This window comes from Lampetra planeri, chromosome 49, assembly GCF_965212315.1.
Source record: "Lampetra planeri chromosome 49, kcLamPlan1.2.h2, whole genome shotgun sequence".
In the NCBI taxonomy this organism is placed as follows: domain Eukaryota; kingdom Metazoa; phylum Chordata; class Hyperoartia; order Petromyzontiformes; family Petromyzontidae; genus Lampetra; species Lampetra planeri.
The window spans coordinates 2,140,132-2,157,429 of NC_136155.1; the positions used below are offsets into that span (position 1 = coordinate 2,140,132).

The following is a 17,298-nucleotide window of genomic DNA, read 5'->3' on the forward strand; positions in this document are numbered from 1 at the left end:
CCAAATCTTCACCAGCCCTCAGTGGCCAGCCAAGGTAAAGTGGGCCTTTATTGACAAAAATATGTTTAAATCATAATCACGTTTAATGTAACAATATTGTCGTTAAATATGCACATCTGGCTCTACATATTAAATAGCCACTTAAAAAACACATACAATTCCACATTTAATGCTTTTGTTTAATGGGTATTGAGGACCTGGATCGTGTGTTCGTTGTCATGCAGTTGAATGCGAGATGATGCTTTTATTCGAGCGTCATTTTTATCTAAACTGCTTTGCTATGCATGAGTGACGTGAACGTATTTTAATATATTCGTGGTAATTTAGCAGGCAAGAAGTCTTCGGTGAAGGATGCTTCATCCGCAGGGAAGGATGGAGCCCCAAAGAAAAGCAGCAGGTATGAGAACCAAACGTTCATAAAAAAAGCATCACGAGATACATCAGATGTCTCTGGGTATATCAACACAGTAGAATCCCTCTTAACGGCAGTAATTGGTTCCACGATTTGCCAAATTTTGCTTAAATTTGAACCGCAAAATAACTCTTTTCGGATCGCACACAGCAGCAACATCTTACCACCTGCAAAAAAATAACTTGGCAGGACCCTTCTGCAAACGAGTCTTTAGACTCATTGAGGCCTTCCTGGGAAAAAAAACAAGCAGAGTACAGTAGAATCCCTCTTAACGACGGTAATTGGTTGCACGGAACCGGTCGTTAAGTGGTTTGGTCAATAAAGCGAGTATATGAAATACACGTTAAAGGCTTCATTCGTTTCGATAGCATCGAAAATTACCCTTTCACACCTAAAAAACGTACTTTATAAAAACGTACTTGTCCACTCACAAATATGCTTGTTGTTCTCGGGGAAGTGATGTGACCCAGCATTAGCGTGTTTTGCTGCTCGTTGCATAGCTTCATTGCCTGAATCTGGCAGGCCGCCCTGGCAAACGCTACCGGTGTATTAACCATAGCATACTATGCGCCATCTGCATCACAGCGGACATAAAGGATCCAATGAAGCCATTCTGAAATGCGGAAGCCATTGTGCACTGACATCATGGTCAAATGTTGCCAAATTTGAAAAATTACTCAATTACTTAAAACTTTGCAGGAGCCTTCGCCATATCATCTTAAGACTCAGTAAGGCTTGCCTGCGTACAAGTGAAATAATAATGATATACATAGTGTTTTTGACTTGTTCATTGTGATTTTGTGTGTGTAGTGTCAAGACCAGGAAGCCAAGGCCGGCATCTGCTGTCATGGAGACGCCCCCTTCATCGGAGGCCTCATCCAATCCGAAGCCTCGCCCGTCCTCCATGATTGGCTCCCGGAGTCTCTCGGTGAATAAGACTGTGGGACGTCCCGGAAAAGGTGACCTTTGACCAGGGACTCACCCCTGTCTACTTCACCCACCTTTATTTACTCCGCTTCACGTTGCTTTCCACTCCAGCAATGGAGGCAAAGGCCTCCTGTCAAAACCCTCAGGTCGGCCTTCACAAGACGAGGAAACGCTCCTTTGCTGCCACGCCCAATGTCTGGAATTCCATTCCTCTGTTCACACTGCTGATAGTGATAATCCTCAATACATTCAAGTTCAAATTCCAGATTAGTCTCTTCTGCATGTGACTGTCTCATTCTATGAAATTACCTAATTTCCCACAGTGGTACTCATTTTGTTGACCCTAGAAAGATAACTACTCGCATTTTTTTCATGTTTTAAATTTAAATCAAATTGTTTAATCTGGAATAATTTCTTGAGATGGAACACCTTAATTTCAAGGGCATGTTTGTCATATGATTCACACATTGCAATATCATGACACACACGTAACTAATACAACGGATATTCCCTGAAACTCACCACGTGGGCAATTTCACTAATTCCTTTCACCTGTTTTCAACAATGTATTTAACAACAATGTATTTATACTGCCAATGCAATTGTATTGCATTAACGTTTTTATAGCATTCATATATGCACATATATATTTGGTTACAATCAAACTTCATCCTGAAAACACACATGCATGTTAAAAATAACTTACCTATTTAGTTACAATGATCGCATCAGGATTCAAATTTACTATGTCCATTTTGCCTAGATGGCGTATTGCATTTAAGGTACTGTATTATAAAAACAGGATGAAACGTCACAGGTGGGCCACCAGAAGGCAACCATCACCCACCCACCTCCTAGTTGGGACATTCCTTATCTGCCCTCCCTCCTCCCTCCTCAAAGACACTGATGGTGTAACCATCATCCGCATCAGAACTCAAACAGGCCGATGCACGCATCTCCGTCATGAACGTAAAATTAAAGACAAGCCACGGTAGTGTGATTGTGATCGTGCAACCCACACTGTGGACCACATCGTGAACCACTGCGGTCTACGCTCCTTCGACGGAGGAGAAGGAGAAACAGGCACACTACACAAAAGCTCTCCTGAAGTCCCCTCTCATGGCCAGCAGACCTCGACATTGGCTTTCTGATTCTAGATTTGAAGTTTTCGTGACTGCAAGGGTCCATACTCTTTGGGTTTTTTCGGTAAAGTCACGTAGGTGAAATATAAAACAAAAATAAATTAAATCACGACGTTTCGGAGGCAGCACAAGCTTCCGTCTTCAGGTGGTACCGTCACAGCAAAATTACTCCACTTGATACGGTAATTTTGCTGTGATTTAATTTATTTTATTTTTTACCTACGTGACTTTACCGAAAAAAACCTAAAGAGTATTGGCATTCTGCTCCTGAACAGAAAAAAAACCAATGTAACACATCACGATAGCTTAGTTCAAAAACTAAAAAAGAAAAGAGTCATGTAAAATTAGGCATTTGGAAGGTTTCCCAAGGTACTGGATAAGGTGAAGGAGCGACCTCGACTGACGATAGAGGGGACTGACGAGAAATGGGCCAAGAAGGGTTCCTGCTCATTGGTGGAATCTAGGTGCCGTGAGCAGCCCCGGATTAAGGTTCTTGTAGGCCCCAGGCACTTCTGTTTCATAGGCCTTCAGTGATGACTCTCTACAGTTTGTGCTGCTGCTGCTGCCCATGTTACTGCTGTAGCCGCTGTGACTCGGTACTTTGTCCAGCTGATACGTGCATTATTTAGTCTGTGACCTAATTCGATGGGAGCATGCTGTGTGCTGGAGATAAGCAGATTTAATTTGAAACGCTGTGCCTATCCTTGCTATATAAATATATTTATCCAAGACGATATCTTGGTTACATGTTGTATTCATACAAAAAAAAACATGGTGAACATTTTTTTGCGTAGGCCTTTTAGTTTTCGTAGGCCCTAGGACAGTGATAATATGGCCCCGGCCATGGGTCTGCTATTAAAGGGGCCCCGCTCCTGGTGATGCTCGGTCTGACCAACACCGATCGTTCCCTCTCGAGCTACACGAACCCCAACCCTCGTCGCTTTGCACGAAAATTATATCCACAACAGGATAATACACTTAAACTCATATACACCCACAATTGTATTTCGATTTAAAGCTTTCGTGACTGCAGGGATTCATCTTCTTGGTTCTTTCGGTAAAGTCACGTAGAAGGGAAATAATAAAATAATTAAAATAAAACATAATAAAATTATTCTCACGACGTTTCTACGTGACTTTACCGAAATAACCAAGAAGATGACCCACAATTGTAATCCGCTGGAAAAATAATTCATACCAGTTCACCAAAATTAAAACATTACAAAAAGAGGAAAATACTAGCGTAATTGTTCTATATCCCGCAAACAAAAACCCCTCTTCATGAGCGAACGTGGCCGGCTCCGAGCTCTCCGTAATTAGCAGGCCCAGCACCATGCAATGAATGACAAAGGGTTCCCGCAGATGCAACACTTCTGCAAGCGAATACATATCAGGAAAAACGGAAACATTTGAACATCAACCGGAGCACACGGACTAGAGAAGACCAAAACTCGAACCCTTGACATTATACATTTAGGCATTACCGAGTCTGGTGACAGCCACTGCTTATGCCACTCTGATGGCCATCTCTCCAGTGATGTCTCCGGCCTTTCAGAGAACTGCACGCAAACCCCCCCTTAGAAGGGCCCTGGTTCCCAAACCAGTAGGCCGCAAAAGCCTAACGCAAGGGCTTGGCAACCAAAATAACAAGAAGAGCCATTTTTTTCTTCGAATTCGTTAACATAAAAACCTCAATATTTCAAGAGACCGCCAATGCAAATGATGAATACGGGATGGTGGTCCTTAATAAATAACGTCATGGAGCAGTCCCTTATAGAGCCGCATGCGGCTCCGTAGCTGCAGGTTGCCGACCTCTGATCAAATGCAACCGGATTGACGGGATTTAGGAGTTGCACGAGGTCAATCCAAAGCCAACACCATGCACAAACGCAGATTATTATTGTTTACATTATTGTACCATGCTTTGCGATTTTATAATTTTACAGTTATAAATTCCCCTGTTTTTCAACAGCTGACACTTCTGGAGCCGTCGCCCTCGAGGGCAATCAGAGGAAGTCATCCGTGAGCAAAACGTCATCCTCCAAGAGCGAGATTAAACCATCCATCAAGAAACAGCCATCGTCCTCCCCAGCCCCTTCCAAAGCTGCTGGAAAATCAACCAAAGACAAAGCCAGCTCCATGAAGATCAAGAAATCTTCGCAACCTTCCCCGAAGGTGTCCTCAATGAGCTCCTTACCCCCAAAGCCTGCCAAAAAACTCACGAGCAAGCCTGTCGCAGCCAGCGTGGCGGATGACCTCAAGGTGAAGCCAGAGCAAGGCCCAGAGGTGAAGTCAGATCAAGATCGGATCCAAGAGATCGCCCCTGAAGCCCATGTCGATGATGCTGAAGTCAATGACGATGCAGCCGACATGAAGGAGGCTTGTGGAGAGGAGGTGCGGGGAGAGGAAGTTCGTGGCGTGAAAATCGCTGAGGCTGTTGAGCAGATGGAGGCTGGGGTCCTTGTGGAGGAGGCTGGGAGTCTTGACTCTGTTCCACCACTGGCTCGCGTCGTGTCTGAAGTCCACGCTGATTCCGAAACGGACGAGAGTGTCCCCGAGGCAGAGGCTAAGGATGCAGAAGACTGCGAAGAAATGGACTGCAGGGAGGACAAGATGAAAACGGAGGACGAGGATGATGAGGAGGATGAAGACGACGATGACGATGATGACATGTATGAGCGGGAGGAGGCATGTGAGGAGGCGGCAGAAGAGGACATGGATGAGTGCGACACGCAGCGCGATGATCCTGACACGGAGGCCTGTGAAAAGGAGAAGGAGGCTGAGGAAAAGGAGCAAATGAGCGACGATGACGAAGACGACGATGAAGACGATTCTGATGATGACGAGGATGACATCTTCTGTCAGGCAACGCTGATTGTGAAGCCGAACGCACAAGGCAGCGGAAAAAGAGAGGGGCTGTGCCTGGCAGAGATCGCGAGCAATGAGATCATGGTGAGACGCAAGCCCAGGAGCCCCTCGCAGGAGATCCCGAGCCCCCAGATCGTGTGCGAGGAACGCCTTGTGCAGTACGTGCTCTGCGAAAATCCTGGCCCGGAGAAGACCATGAAGGACAACTCGAACAGCATGCTGAAGAGGGCCGAGAGCTTTGGGGAGAGGGACAAGGAAGGCCGCAAGTCACCGCAGAACAAGTGGGAGAAGGACTGCTGCGAGAAGGAGCTGAGCATGAAGCAGGACATGACGGAGGACGCCTCCTCCTCGGACGAGTCGACGGCTCGTGACGAGGACGACCTCCCCACAATGACCGTGGAGCCATGCAAGATCAACGTGACGGTCAACATGCTCCACCAGGAGCTGTCCAACGGCGGCGGGAAATCAGGGCGGCTGCTGCTGGACCTTGTTCACTCGGAAGACGACGACGAGTGGGTCGACCTGTCCAACGAGACCTTCGAAGACTACGAGCAGTATGTGAGCGAGAAGGCCGCGGGCCACGGCCTCACCGAGTTTGACAAGATCCTGGTCGAGCCCGACTCCTCCGTTGCACCAGAAAGGGCCGTGGAAGCGACGACGAGCGATGGCGATGCAGCCACGCCATCTCGCGGGGTCGCGGCTCTCGAGGACCGGGCCTCCGCCGTGCCGATTGTCGCCGTGGGCCGGGTTCGCCCGCCCAAGCCGCCGGGGCCACACTTCCCGGGAGAAGCCGGTAACTACGTGAAGCTCGGGGCGCGGGTCCAAGACACGACGGCATCGGGCGACGACACTTCCGAGATGGCGGGCGGGCGCAGGTTCGTGGCTCGATCGCCCGAGGCAGTGGCTGAGCGGCCCGTGGTGGAGGAGGAGAACGAGGTTGGCCCCAAGGTGGGCCCAGTCTTAGGCAATGGCTGTCTGTCCCAGCAGCCCTTGGGCATGGGGTTGGCAAAGGAGAAAGTGTTGGGCACGTCTCTCAACGTGCAGCCAAAAGTCCACGCCGACTTCTGCCCTCCTCACAGCAACGACCCAACGCTCTTCAAGATCCCCGGAGCCAACGGGAAGTTGCCTGAAAAGATCCCCCTCAATGGCTCAAAGGAGAGCAGCAGCATTTTTTCAGGTAAGTTGGTAATGTCGGGGTGATAGAGGGTTTATTAACACAAATATGGCCACATCATTTACGTGGTCTAACCCACGAATAAAGAAAATAAAGATGAATAATATTAGGTGTTGACCCACGGTTGTTCAGGAAAATGTATAGAACAAAAACAAAAAATTGCACAAAAATATCACGGAGAGATGAGTTCTCGTCATCAAATTGAGGGACAGAAAGAGGAAATCATGGAAAGGAGAATGCGTGCAATTTAATGGGACATCCTGAACTAGTAGGAAAAACAAGTAAACCCGTAAAAACAAAGTTTTTCACTATAAATCCTTTATATGTGTGGCGGCTAGAGTCTTCTCGTCCTCCGGCTTGAGATGGCTGCCACCTATGGGTCAGATGATTGTCTGCCAGTATTAAGCAATTGGTAATTAAATATTTAATTTGTTTTCCCTAAACAGTGTAAAATTTTGAAAATTTGTTTTCACGAAAATTGTCACACACAACGAGTCTGTGTGGAAAATGTCAGCTCGATTGGATCACGGGAAGTGGGTTAAAAAACGAGCGAAAGATTTGCACGGTCCTAAGCAAGCAAGCGAACTTAATATAAAGGATTTAAAAATATATTCGCCTGTGGAGGACACGGGGATCGATCCCGCGACCTTTGGCATGGGAAGCGAGGGCGCTACCAACTGCGCTACTCCGCCACGGCCTGTGGAGGGGTTACGCTCTGGGCTCCTATACTGTGACGTTCAGACAAAGCCATGAATGAGTTGTATTTGAATAAATGTAAAATAATTTTTTTTTGCCTAAAAAGTGTAAAATTTTTAAAAAAAATTTTAACGAAAATTAATTGTCTCGCACAACGAGTCTGTGTGGAAAATGTCAGCTCGATTGGATCACGGGAAGTGGGTAAAAAACGAGCGAAAGATTTGCACGGTCCTAAGCAAGCAAGCAAGCGAACTTAATATAAAGGATTTAATCAGTGGGCTTGGGCAAGGCACATCATGACGAGAAGGGGTCGATGGTCGATGGGTCAAGAATAACAAGGGAGTGGTGGCCAAGGAATGGTATGTATTCTTATCTTATATTGATATAGCACTTTTATCCAAGGTGCTTTACAAGGGTTATTACAATGATGGTAACTAAAAGTGATATTTTGAATAGAGATGGGGTATAGGGCAGGCTGTTAGTTGGTACCGGAATTACGGCGGTGCCTCGAGATGGAGGGAAATATGGGCCAGGCAGAAGAGGTGGGTCTTGAGGAAGGAGCGGAGACTCGACAGGCAGAGTGCTTGCTTAATGTGGAGGGGAAGTTTGTTCCAGTGTAAGGGGGCAAGTAGGGAAACAGAGCTTGAGGAACAATTGTACGTTGTAACGTTTTCCTACGGGCAGTCTGGGCCCAGACAGGTCGTCTCCCTCCACCCCCTACATTTTAAACAGTTCATGGACAATTTCGTGCCTGGTGACACCCAATAAAAAATGAAATTGGCAGGTAGTAAATTATAATAATGCTCATTTGTAATGCGCACAGTTTTCATTTGCCCGAAGGCAGCGACCCTGAGGTGCGGAGCCCGGCTCAGAGATCCGCTCAGTAAAAGTCAAATAAAAAGATGTTGCTTTGAGAAGGCGCTCAAAGGTAGGTGAAGAGTCATTGGGTCTTTCCCCCTTTTCAAAGAAGCTCTCCAGCGACGTTTGTTTTTTTACTCATTCTGGCTACTAGGGGTTAGCAGCTTGTGGGCTTACCAACACTGTGACTGAGACGAGTGCGCAGTGCGGGAAAGAGGCGTGGACAGAAGTGGTGAATAATAAAACAATGGGGGCGGGCCACGCACGGACTCACCGCTCACCTCCTGCTGCTGTGCGGCCTCGGTTCCTAACAGGCCACGGACCGGTAACGGTCCGCGGCTCGGAAGTTGACGACCCCTGATGTAGGCTGTGTAACAGAGGCAGGCGATTTTAAGGTGATTCTGATGGGGATTGCGAGCTAGTGGAGGGCCCGGAGAGCAAGGTCGGAGGTCAGACGTGGTTGCTGGGAGGTGAGAAGAGTGCGTGCGACGTGGTTTTGTATACGTTGGGGTTTCTTTAGGTTGTTTTGTGAGGACAAAATCATAGTTATATCATGGTATGCACGCTAATTTACTCAGTCAAGAAGCCAGCGCGCAGAGCTATGAAGCTATGTGTGGCCTGCAACATTATACCACCCCCGCCGCTTCCCTATCTCGCACCACCACGAGGCAATCTCGTAATGTGCCCAAGCACAGCAGACTGTTACACCGGCTCCATTGACCGTCTCTTCTTGCTGCCGCTGACCATCACAATTACCTGAAAAAATATACTGCACGTGACTCGGCGAAAATGGCCACTGAAAGCGTTTTATGGCACTCCGGTTTCCTGCGCGCAAGATTACAAAACTGCAAATGGCGGCAGAACGATCGAACGCATAGTTTCCCATTGGAGACGTTTTAGTGACGAGCACTGTTTAGCAATGCATATTGCACTTCTATGAATTTCAGTAAGGCTTTCTCCTGGTATAATAAAATAACAAAGTTCAGCCCTCTGTAGAAAAATACCCACTGCTGGATGAAGGTCTACTTAATCTGTGGCCAAGGGGGGGGGGGGTGGTGGCGGGTTTGTTTGTTTGACCGTACTTCACCACGCTGGTCTATGTGGGTTTGTGAAATGAGGGTAGAGGAAAATGGGGTGACCGGGCTCCTAGCACAGTGTGCTCACCACTTCGCCATCACTTCAGAGTACGTTCAAACCAATGTAGGAAGCGCACGTTCTCCGGCTTCTGTTCGGTAGTGAGGGCACAATGCAGTTAGGGGTGGCAGGAATGAATAAATGAATGAATTTAAACTGATAATTGGTTTTTTACCCTTCTAGCTGGCAACAAAACTGACACCTTTTTACAAGGAGTCATGTTTGCATAGACCACAATACCTGCAGTCATAATGCAAACAAAAAACATAACTCTGTATGCACTGTCCTTGAAGTTGATTGGTCCACACCCGAGACAGCTTTCCTTAGAGCCTAGTCTCACATGGGTTGGACCAGATGACGCCAAAAGGCGCCTTTTGGCGTCATCTGGTCCAACCCATGTGAGACTAGGCTCTAAGGAAAGCTGTCTCGGGTGTGGACCAATCAACTTCAAGGACAGTGCATACAGAGTTATGTTTTTTGTTTGCATTATGACTGCAGGTATTGTGGTCTATGCAAACATGACTCCTTGTAAAAAGGTGTCAGTTTTGTTGCCAGCTAGAAGGGTAAAAAACCAATTATCAGTTTTTTTGTGGTGCACGCTCTAAGGAAAGCTGTCTCGGGTGTGGACCAATCAACTTCAATGACAGTGCACATTATCAGAGTTATGTTTTTTGTTTGCATTATGACTGCAGGTATACAAACATGACTCCTTGTAAAAAGGTGTCAGTTTTGTTGCCAGATAGAAGGGTAAAAAACCAATTATCATATTTTTACTGGCAAATGAGGTTCCCATGGTGAATTTAAACTGCCAATTATCTGTCCTAGTTTCACGAGATGAAAATGAATTCGGTGTTGCAAAAAAAAATTCCTTTGAGATCACAAATTATTGATCGCAAGTCAAACGTGGTATGTCATTGCATTTATTTCTCAGCTGATTATTGAAATTCCCAGAACGTGCGTTTTCGGGTTTTCTCATATTTATCTGCGGTGACAATGGAATGATTCATTGAGCGAGGCTGTGCTCTGAATTTATATTATTTGGGGTTTTCATGTCATTGTGCAACAAGTTACACATTCTGGGGTAGTGCAAACAAATGTGTGAGTGTGCTCATTAAGCTGTGGTTGACTAGGCGACCTTTGGGAAATTAATCTAAAGAAAACTACGCGTGCTTGTATTGTGCAGTCATCCTGTACGTATGTGTTGCATGTGTGTGCATGGGACTATATGTATGTACAAGTGTGGATATGTATGTATGTGTGTACAAGCATTTGTGTGCAAATGTGTGCCTATGTATGGGAATGTGTATGTGTGTGCATTTGCGCATCTGTATACGCATGTGTACGTGTTCTGTGTACATACGTATGTGTGCACTAATGCGCGCTTGCATGTATGTATGTGCAAACATTTGTGTGTACGTGTGCGCGTATTTTTGTGGTGCACGCGATGTGTGAAAGTGTGTGGGGTGTGGTGACGCAGTATTTGGCATGCTGCACTATGAACCCAACGACCCGAGTTCAATTCCCGGTCACGGCTAGCATCAGTGCGAAGTGCTATCTGGGCCTCCCTTAGGTTAATTCAGCCTTAAAAGAGTAGCTGGCTCAGTGTGTGAAAATCAGCATTTGGGAGACATGCAGCCGAGAATGGCGCTAGCCAAATCATCTTGTGCAAAGTGCAGGCTTTAATAGGTGCTCGATAACAGCACTTGCCCTAGTAGCTTGTGCAGGCTACACAGGGACATGTGCGCATGCTTACGTGTGTGTGTTCTCTCTCTCTCTCTCTTCCCTCAGTGTGCCTCGGTGGAAACTGCCAGAAGGTGTTCCCCTGGGGTCCTCCCTGCAAAGCTCCCATTTGAGTCCTACTCCGATGATCTGTGGTGATAATGATGCGGTGATAATGATAATAAAAAAAAATACAAATGAAAGCTTAAGTCAATGAATTTAGATTATCAAGTAAACCCATCATGTTCAACGGCTGCCGGTTGTCTCCTAGGTTCATATGCACTGGGCTGTTTCTCTCCTTTATCTCCCTTTGATGCCATTATTGCCCCGACAACCTTACGTATCGGCGTTGCGCTCTCTACCAGTAATACTCCAATCGGCATTTACAAATCTGTGCTAACGAGATAAAGCCCAAGGGGGAACGGGGAGGAAGCGCCGAACGGGCCAGTATAAAACACAGCGTAAATATATATGTATCAGTTGTTGTGAGCGTGTTAGTGTCTCACTCTTGCCATCATGCTTAGAGGAAAACAGCACGGGACATCCGTCGTCATCATCGTGGCGTGTGGGCCAGTGTTCACGGTCAATGTACAGCGCATGGCTTTTGGCATTGATGCTCCCGCCCATCAGCTGTGCAGAGGCCATATCAGCTCAGCTGCTTGCGCAAGCGTGCAGTGTCGAAGTGTCCCAGCTCATGGCCAGCTGTGACAACGGATTTACAAGATGTGTGTCGTATACTGCTTGAATCCTCAAGGATTTAGAACACACGTGGCAAAAATGTGCCAATGGGGATTTATTTCCATTGCTGACTCATAGGCTCATTTATTTGTGAATTATTTATGAGCTGCGTTTGCATTATTTAGTTCACTTGGTGACTTTTACGGTGACAGTTTTTTTTTAATATTTTTGTTGCTTGGCAACAGGTGTTCCACCATAATGGACCATTTCAGATGACGGGCTTTTTCACAATACTTCAGTGTCTAAACACACTTTATATTTTCTATCGTAAAAAAAAATGGTATAATTTATTAACTTAATCATTGCGTTATTTATATTTACATGTGCTGCGGTTGCATTTTGGAAATACATTGTTTGCCTTGAAGTTGTTGTTGTCCAGAGAGATTGTTTTTTGTAAGAAATGTGTCCTTATCACCGACAGCAGTAAGATATCAAGTCCAAAAAAGACTTATCTCAATGTTAAAACACTGTGTTTATCTTTCAATGGTAAACCTCATTTTAAAGGGCCAACCTTAGGGTCACTGTGCCCTGAGCAACATATAAATCTCAATGCATCCCCCCACAACCATATTTTCTTTATGTTACTCGACAGCCGAGTAAGATAAAGAAAGTCTCAGGACTCATTTTGAGGATGAACTGGTTCTGGGATGACTGACGGATACGAGCGGCGAATACTCAAACTCGACACGGCTGGAACAGAAACCTCATTGCTGTACTGCCTGCGATTGGCCGTATGATTATTTACAGTTGGGCACACTGCATGAAATACATTTTTCATAATTTATATAATTCTGGTGTCCCCTTCACACATGCTGGCTTTTAAAATCAGCTTTTCAAATTGTCTAGCCAAGTAATCATTTGTACAGAGACTCCTCTACTTACGAACGAGTTAGATTGCAGGGGTCTGTTCGTATGTCCAACTTCTGTCGATACCAAACATGATGTACGGCATGTACACTAAACACAGGGAATGGCTTTAAAAGTTGTATAATTTCCCGTAGATGTAGATGCCACTGGTTCTTCATGTTCCACAGATGTAGATACCACCACCGCCATCTATTGCACGGCGGTTGAACTTACGACTCTCGGTCCGAACAAGCAACTGGACATACAGACAGGTTTGTTCGTATCTCGTTCGTATCTCTGAAAGTTCATGAGTCGAATGTTCGTAAGTAGAGGAGTCCCTACGTATTGTACAGCACAGAGACGCGTGGTTAGTGTCCTGGACTCCTCGCTAAGGGACAGCGTTGCGAGAGCCCAAATGCCAGTTTTTGGTGGCCAGCTCATTCTCTCACCCCCTCTCCAGGGTTGATCAAAATTATCACCAATTTCTTTAGGGAACTCAACAGTGGTTAATCCTTTGGAGGGACTGCCCTTTGACGTGGAAAAGTGAAATTTTGTTTACCATTGACGCAGAGCCGCCAAAAGAAACGAGTGCCATCCCATTGCTCATTTGAGCAGGGAAACTGATTTGTCTTACGTGATATGACTTACACACTTGACCTGACTTACACACTCGACTTACACACTTGACCTGACTTTTCCACACCAGACGGTTCAGTGATCTCTCTTCTTGAACACAGTGAACAGGAGACGGTGGCAGCCCACATTGTACACATCCCCCCTTGTGCACTGCACCTTTGTAAAGCTTTAATGCAGCCACTGCCCTCTACATTTCACTGCATGCCCTCCCCGCCACACGCCTCTTCTCCCTCCCCCGCCCGCTGTGACCAAAGGTCAGCCTCGTGGCCATTGTAGAGCCGCGTTTGTGTTCGTGTTGACCCCTATAACCTCCTTGAGCACTGCTAATGTGATCATTCCTAATTAACCCGCGATTATTCATAACTGTCGACTGGCACTGCCACGGATCGGAACGGCAAAAACATGATAAACTGTCGGCGGGACGTCTACCGTCTTTGTAGCCGAGTAAGTAGTTAAGTGTCCAATAAATAAGCCCTCGCTCGCATCCCGTACCCCGACGGTGATCTCCTGACCGAGAGTCAGACTCTGACGACAGGAGGGGGACTCGTCCCAAGCCGGTGGCTGCATGTGAACGAGGGTGTGTGTGGGGAGGGGGGTGAGTCCAGAGGACAACGCTGAACAGTCGCGGATTCGCTTTTAAAATCTTCGCTCCCGTTGGCACGGGAATGGCGGAGCGACCGGCCACGGAATTAACTGGAGGACGTCGCCTCTTTCTCTCTCTCTCTCTATCGCTCAGCGTGCTTGGATTTGTGCCACATTCTGCATCGACATGCAGCTCGCGTGATTTGTAAGGCATCTGATTAGCAAGGCTCGTAGGTGTTAAATGCGAGTAATTATAAAATTACATTTAGGTCGATGGGAGCACTTAGATTAAAATGTCTTTTAAAAAAATGCGAACATTTGTGTCAGATAATTATGCAAAGTTGTCAGTTCAATAATATACCTTGTCAACATAAATTATCATCGGGCGCTATAGTTTTTTGTTAATGATCAGTTGCTATTTTTGGACATGTGTTGAGGTTTGAGTCCAAGAATTAGAAAAAAGAACCAAAATCTGCCAATCAGATGAGCTTACCTCCTGTGTTGATCTGTCTTTGTTCTAAAGCGTCGTTATAATCCGCAGACAGGCAATGAGAAAGGGCCTGTTTCTTTTTTAAGTGTTGTTGATTTACCAAAGTGAGAACGCTTTGAGTTTCCGTGTTACGCATGCATGCTCGCATTCGTATATCGTACTGTGTGCAAGCCCACGGTTACAGACACTTGCGAGTTGGTTCAACATAGACTGCAATTGAAGGGAATCTTCCTAGAATTTACAGAAGTTGATGTTACTACCTGGTGCAGACTTTCGGGTGAGGTCTCAATGAAATGTTGTTTGTATTGTTTTGCACTGTTCGACCTTATGCATTTTTTTTTCCACGACACATTTTCTGACGCTTGCCTTAACTTACGTTGCTGTATGCACTTTGTAGCGGAACTTTCATGTGTGTCGTCATCGTCATTTATTAGCACCACCCGTCACTTACTTCATGCTCTGGTTTAGCAAGCAGTTGCAATTTGATTGATTGTCACGGATCTGATCGCCGCTGTTCAGTAACACATTTTAACATCATAACCATCATCGTCGTCTCTGTTTCCAGTGCATGAGTGGCCTGTGGTCATCACAATTACGACCGTGTCCATTGCCATCGTCCGTCGGTCACCTCGCTGCTTCTCTCGTCATCATAAATGTGACCGAGTAGTGAGATTTGCGTGGTAGGACCTGCAAAAGTTACGCGTTCGGAACGGGAGGGATGTCTTTTAAACTTTCAAAAGCATATTGATATCAGTGCGGCCAGCAACCATATATCAAGGAATAAATCAATCTGTCTCCGTGTTAGTAATTGACTCGGGTGTACTGGACATTGCACATCTGGACGGTGAAGCAAAGTGATTCATTGTTTTTAGGCGTAAACAAAGCATGCTTGCCCTGTGCAGTACGCCGAGATATGGATAAACAGTACACGTACACACATATATATATCTCACACATACACGGTATATATATTTTTCTGTTGCGTAGTGTGTGAGTGGATTCCTCGTTATAACCTCGTGTGTCTCCTATAGTCGATGTGCATCCACCCGGGCAGGGAGGGCGTGCGTGCGCGCGCTGCCTGGCTCTGCAAGCCGCCGTTGTGTGAGCTTGTGCGATTGTGCGTGTTCGCCTGTAGACGTGACAGTGTGTGACGTGCACATTGCGTTACAATAAAAACGTACGAGACTCGCGGATCCAGTGCGCCTCTTGATTTCGCACGGACGCAAAGCATTGGACTGTGCCCGGGTTATTTGTCCTGGGATTTGGGCCCGCCACACACTTGGGGCTCGTTTTGATTTTCTCACTCCCATCAATTGCTTTCTTAGAATTGAGTTATGTCGTGAATAAAAGTGTCCCATTTGGAACCTTTCGTATGGACCAATCCCAGACGTACCTCTCAGCCTAGCTCCAGAACAACTGTACAGTATACCATCATGCAGTTCGACACAATACCACCAGATCTCAAAATTGTAAAAAAAAAAAATCCTGCCACCCAAACAGATGCTAATTCCCGGACTATTCGGGTAAAAGCAGGATAAGGGAGCAGCCCTGACATCACCCCGTGGTAGCGACCATCTCCGTAAAAGAAAGATTCTCACGAAATGTGCGTTGCCGTTCTTTGACGTTACCTTGTTCATCCAGACACTTGGGGTGTACTATCACGCAGACCCCCGCTGGAGAGAGAGAGCGAGGAAGATACATGATCATCGCGCGGAAGTCAAACCAACACAGTTAATAATTCTCACAACTCGCCAAATTAAGTAAAACACTGAATGTAATGATATGACCTTTTCTGGAGAGCGCTTGCAAATAATAACATCTGATCTTCTCATCTTATCTGAAATCTATCAGCATTGATTTAATTAACCTCATTATGTTGAGGAGACCCAAAGGTTGAAACCAGTGCTGGGGTTGCTTGCGTAAACGAATGCTGCTGGATATTGGTCTAAAAAGCCAATAGGACATTGGCATGAAGCAGATTTTTGTTTAAAATGGAGTGACACAATGGACAATGGAATTCTGCTAATACTGTATTTCAGAATCAGAATATGTATTTGCTTTTACCCATAATGCTCCGTGACCAAGCATACTGAGTTTGTGCTCAACATTGGGATGTTTGATCAGTTATCATAATAGGTGGCATTAAATTAACTCCTTTAAAATTTTGAAGAAAAAAAATCTCAGAACCATTTAGAGTTGTCTGTCACGGTAAACAAAGCGTCATAGTGACCGGGTCATACATCTCCTACGTGTGTGTTACTGCCACAGCCTCCAGGTCGTACGCACGTATATGTTGAACTTCTTACGCACAGTACATAGCCAAGCGTGCTAATTTGAGGCCGGCGCTTGGGCAAGATTTGCCGGGAAATCTTTTTGTCAAGACTCCCTTCCGTGTCTCTCACCTGTGTACACAATGTCCGGGGTGCAGCGAGCATCAATATCAACTCAAACAAGGCGCGATTTTGTCTGAGCTGAGTGCTTTGTCAAAATGTCACACCAGAGAGTGGCTTTATCCCAGCACACAACCAGGTCGAGTGAAAAGGTGTGAGGAATTATTTTATTGCAAGGGATGAGAAGAATGGAGTGTCTTCTTCATCTTAATCTTCCCAATTGTTTACATCCTTAGTGTGCACGCCAAGTCACACGACTCCCAGCCACGCCAAGCACATGTATGGCTATGGCGTTCGTGATTGTTTTTCATTTGGGAGTATTTTTCAACATCCATCACGTATGTAAATTATATTTGTTTTTGTTTTCTCCTCTTTCAACGTTTTTTTTTTCACTTTAAAATAGACTCAAGGCTACTGCTGCATGGAAGTTCTGACATGTTATCACTGCTGGGACTGCACGTAAACTATTTCAAAAGGGTACACTAAAAGTTTCCACAATGCCAAGTTTGTTTTAGAATAGCATGTGCTATCATATCTCTTCCGACTCGTCGATTCCTGGAAAATTGGCTGCAAAATGCAGCTAAGTTGCAGCAGGGAGAAATAACAATTTAATTTAAGGAACAAGTGAGAACGCAGATAGAAGAACGTTCCCCTGAGCAATGTTCCCGTTTCACGGACAGAGCATT

The 17,298-nt window shown here is 45.8% G+C and overlaps 1 protein-coding gene across 1 annotated transcript; it reads left to right on the plus strand.

The window, feature by feature from the left end:
• The first annotated feature begins 332 nt into the window (after positions 1-332).
• On the plus strand, positions 333-11,064 carry LOC144733983 (uncharacterized). The gene is made up of 4 exons (XM_078616010.1): positions 333-397; positions 1,223-1,371; positions 4,454-6,526; positions 11,000-11,064. Exons 2-4 carry the CDS (start codon positions 1,260-1,262, stop codon positions 11,062-11,064), a joined length of 2,250 nt encoding a protein of 749 aa, XP_078472136.1. The 5' UTR covers positions 333-397; positions 1,223-1,259.
• The last annotated feature ends 6,234 nt before the right edge of the window (positions 11,065-17,298 follow it).

Excerpts from the sequence above, each read along its gene's own strand:
- LOC144733983 (XM_078616010.1), top strand. The coding sequence starts at position 1,260 with ATGGAGACGCCCCCTTCATCGGAGGCCTCATCCAATCCGAAGCCTCGC. Across the intron at positions 1,372-4,453 it reads TGTGGGACGTCCCGGAAAAG|CTGACACTTCTGGAGCCGTC; the intron begins GTGACCTTTGAC and ends GTTTTTCAACAG. Across the intron at positions 6,527-10,999 it reads GAGCAGCAGCATTTTTTCAG|TGTGCCTCGGTGGAAACTGC; the intron begins GTAAGTTGGTAA and ends CTCTTCCCTCAG.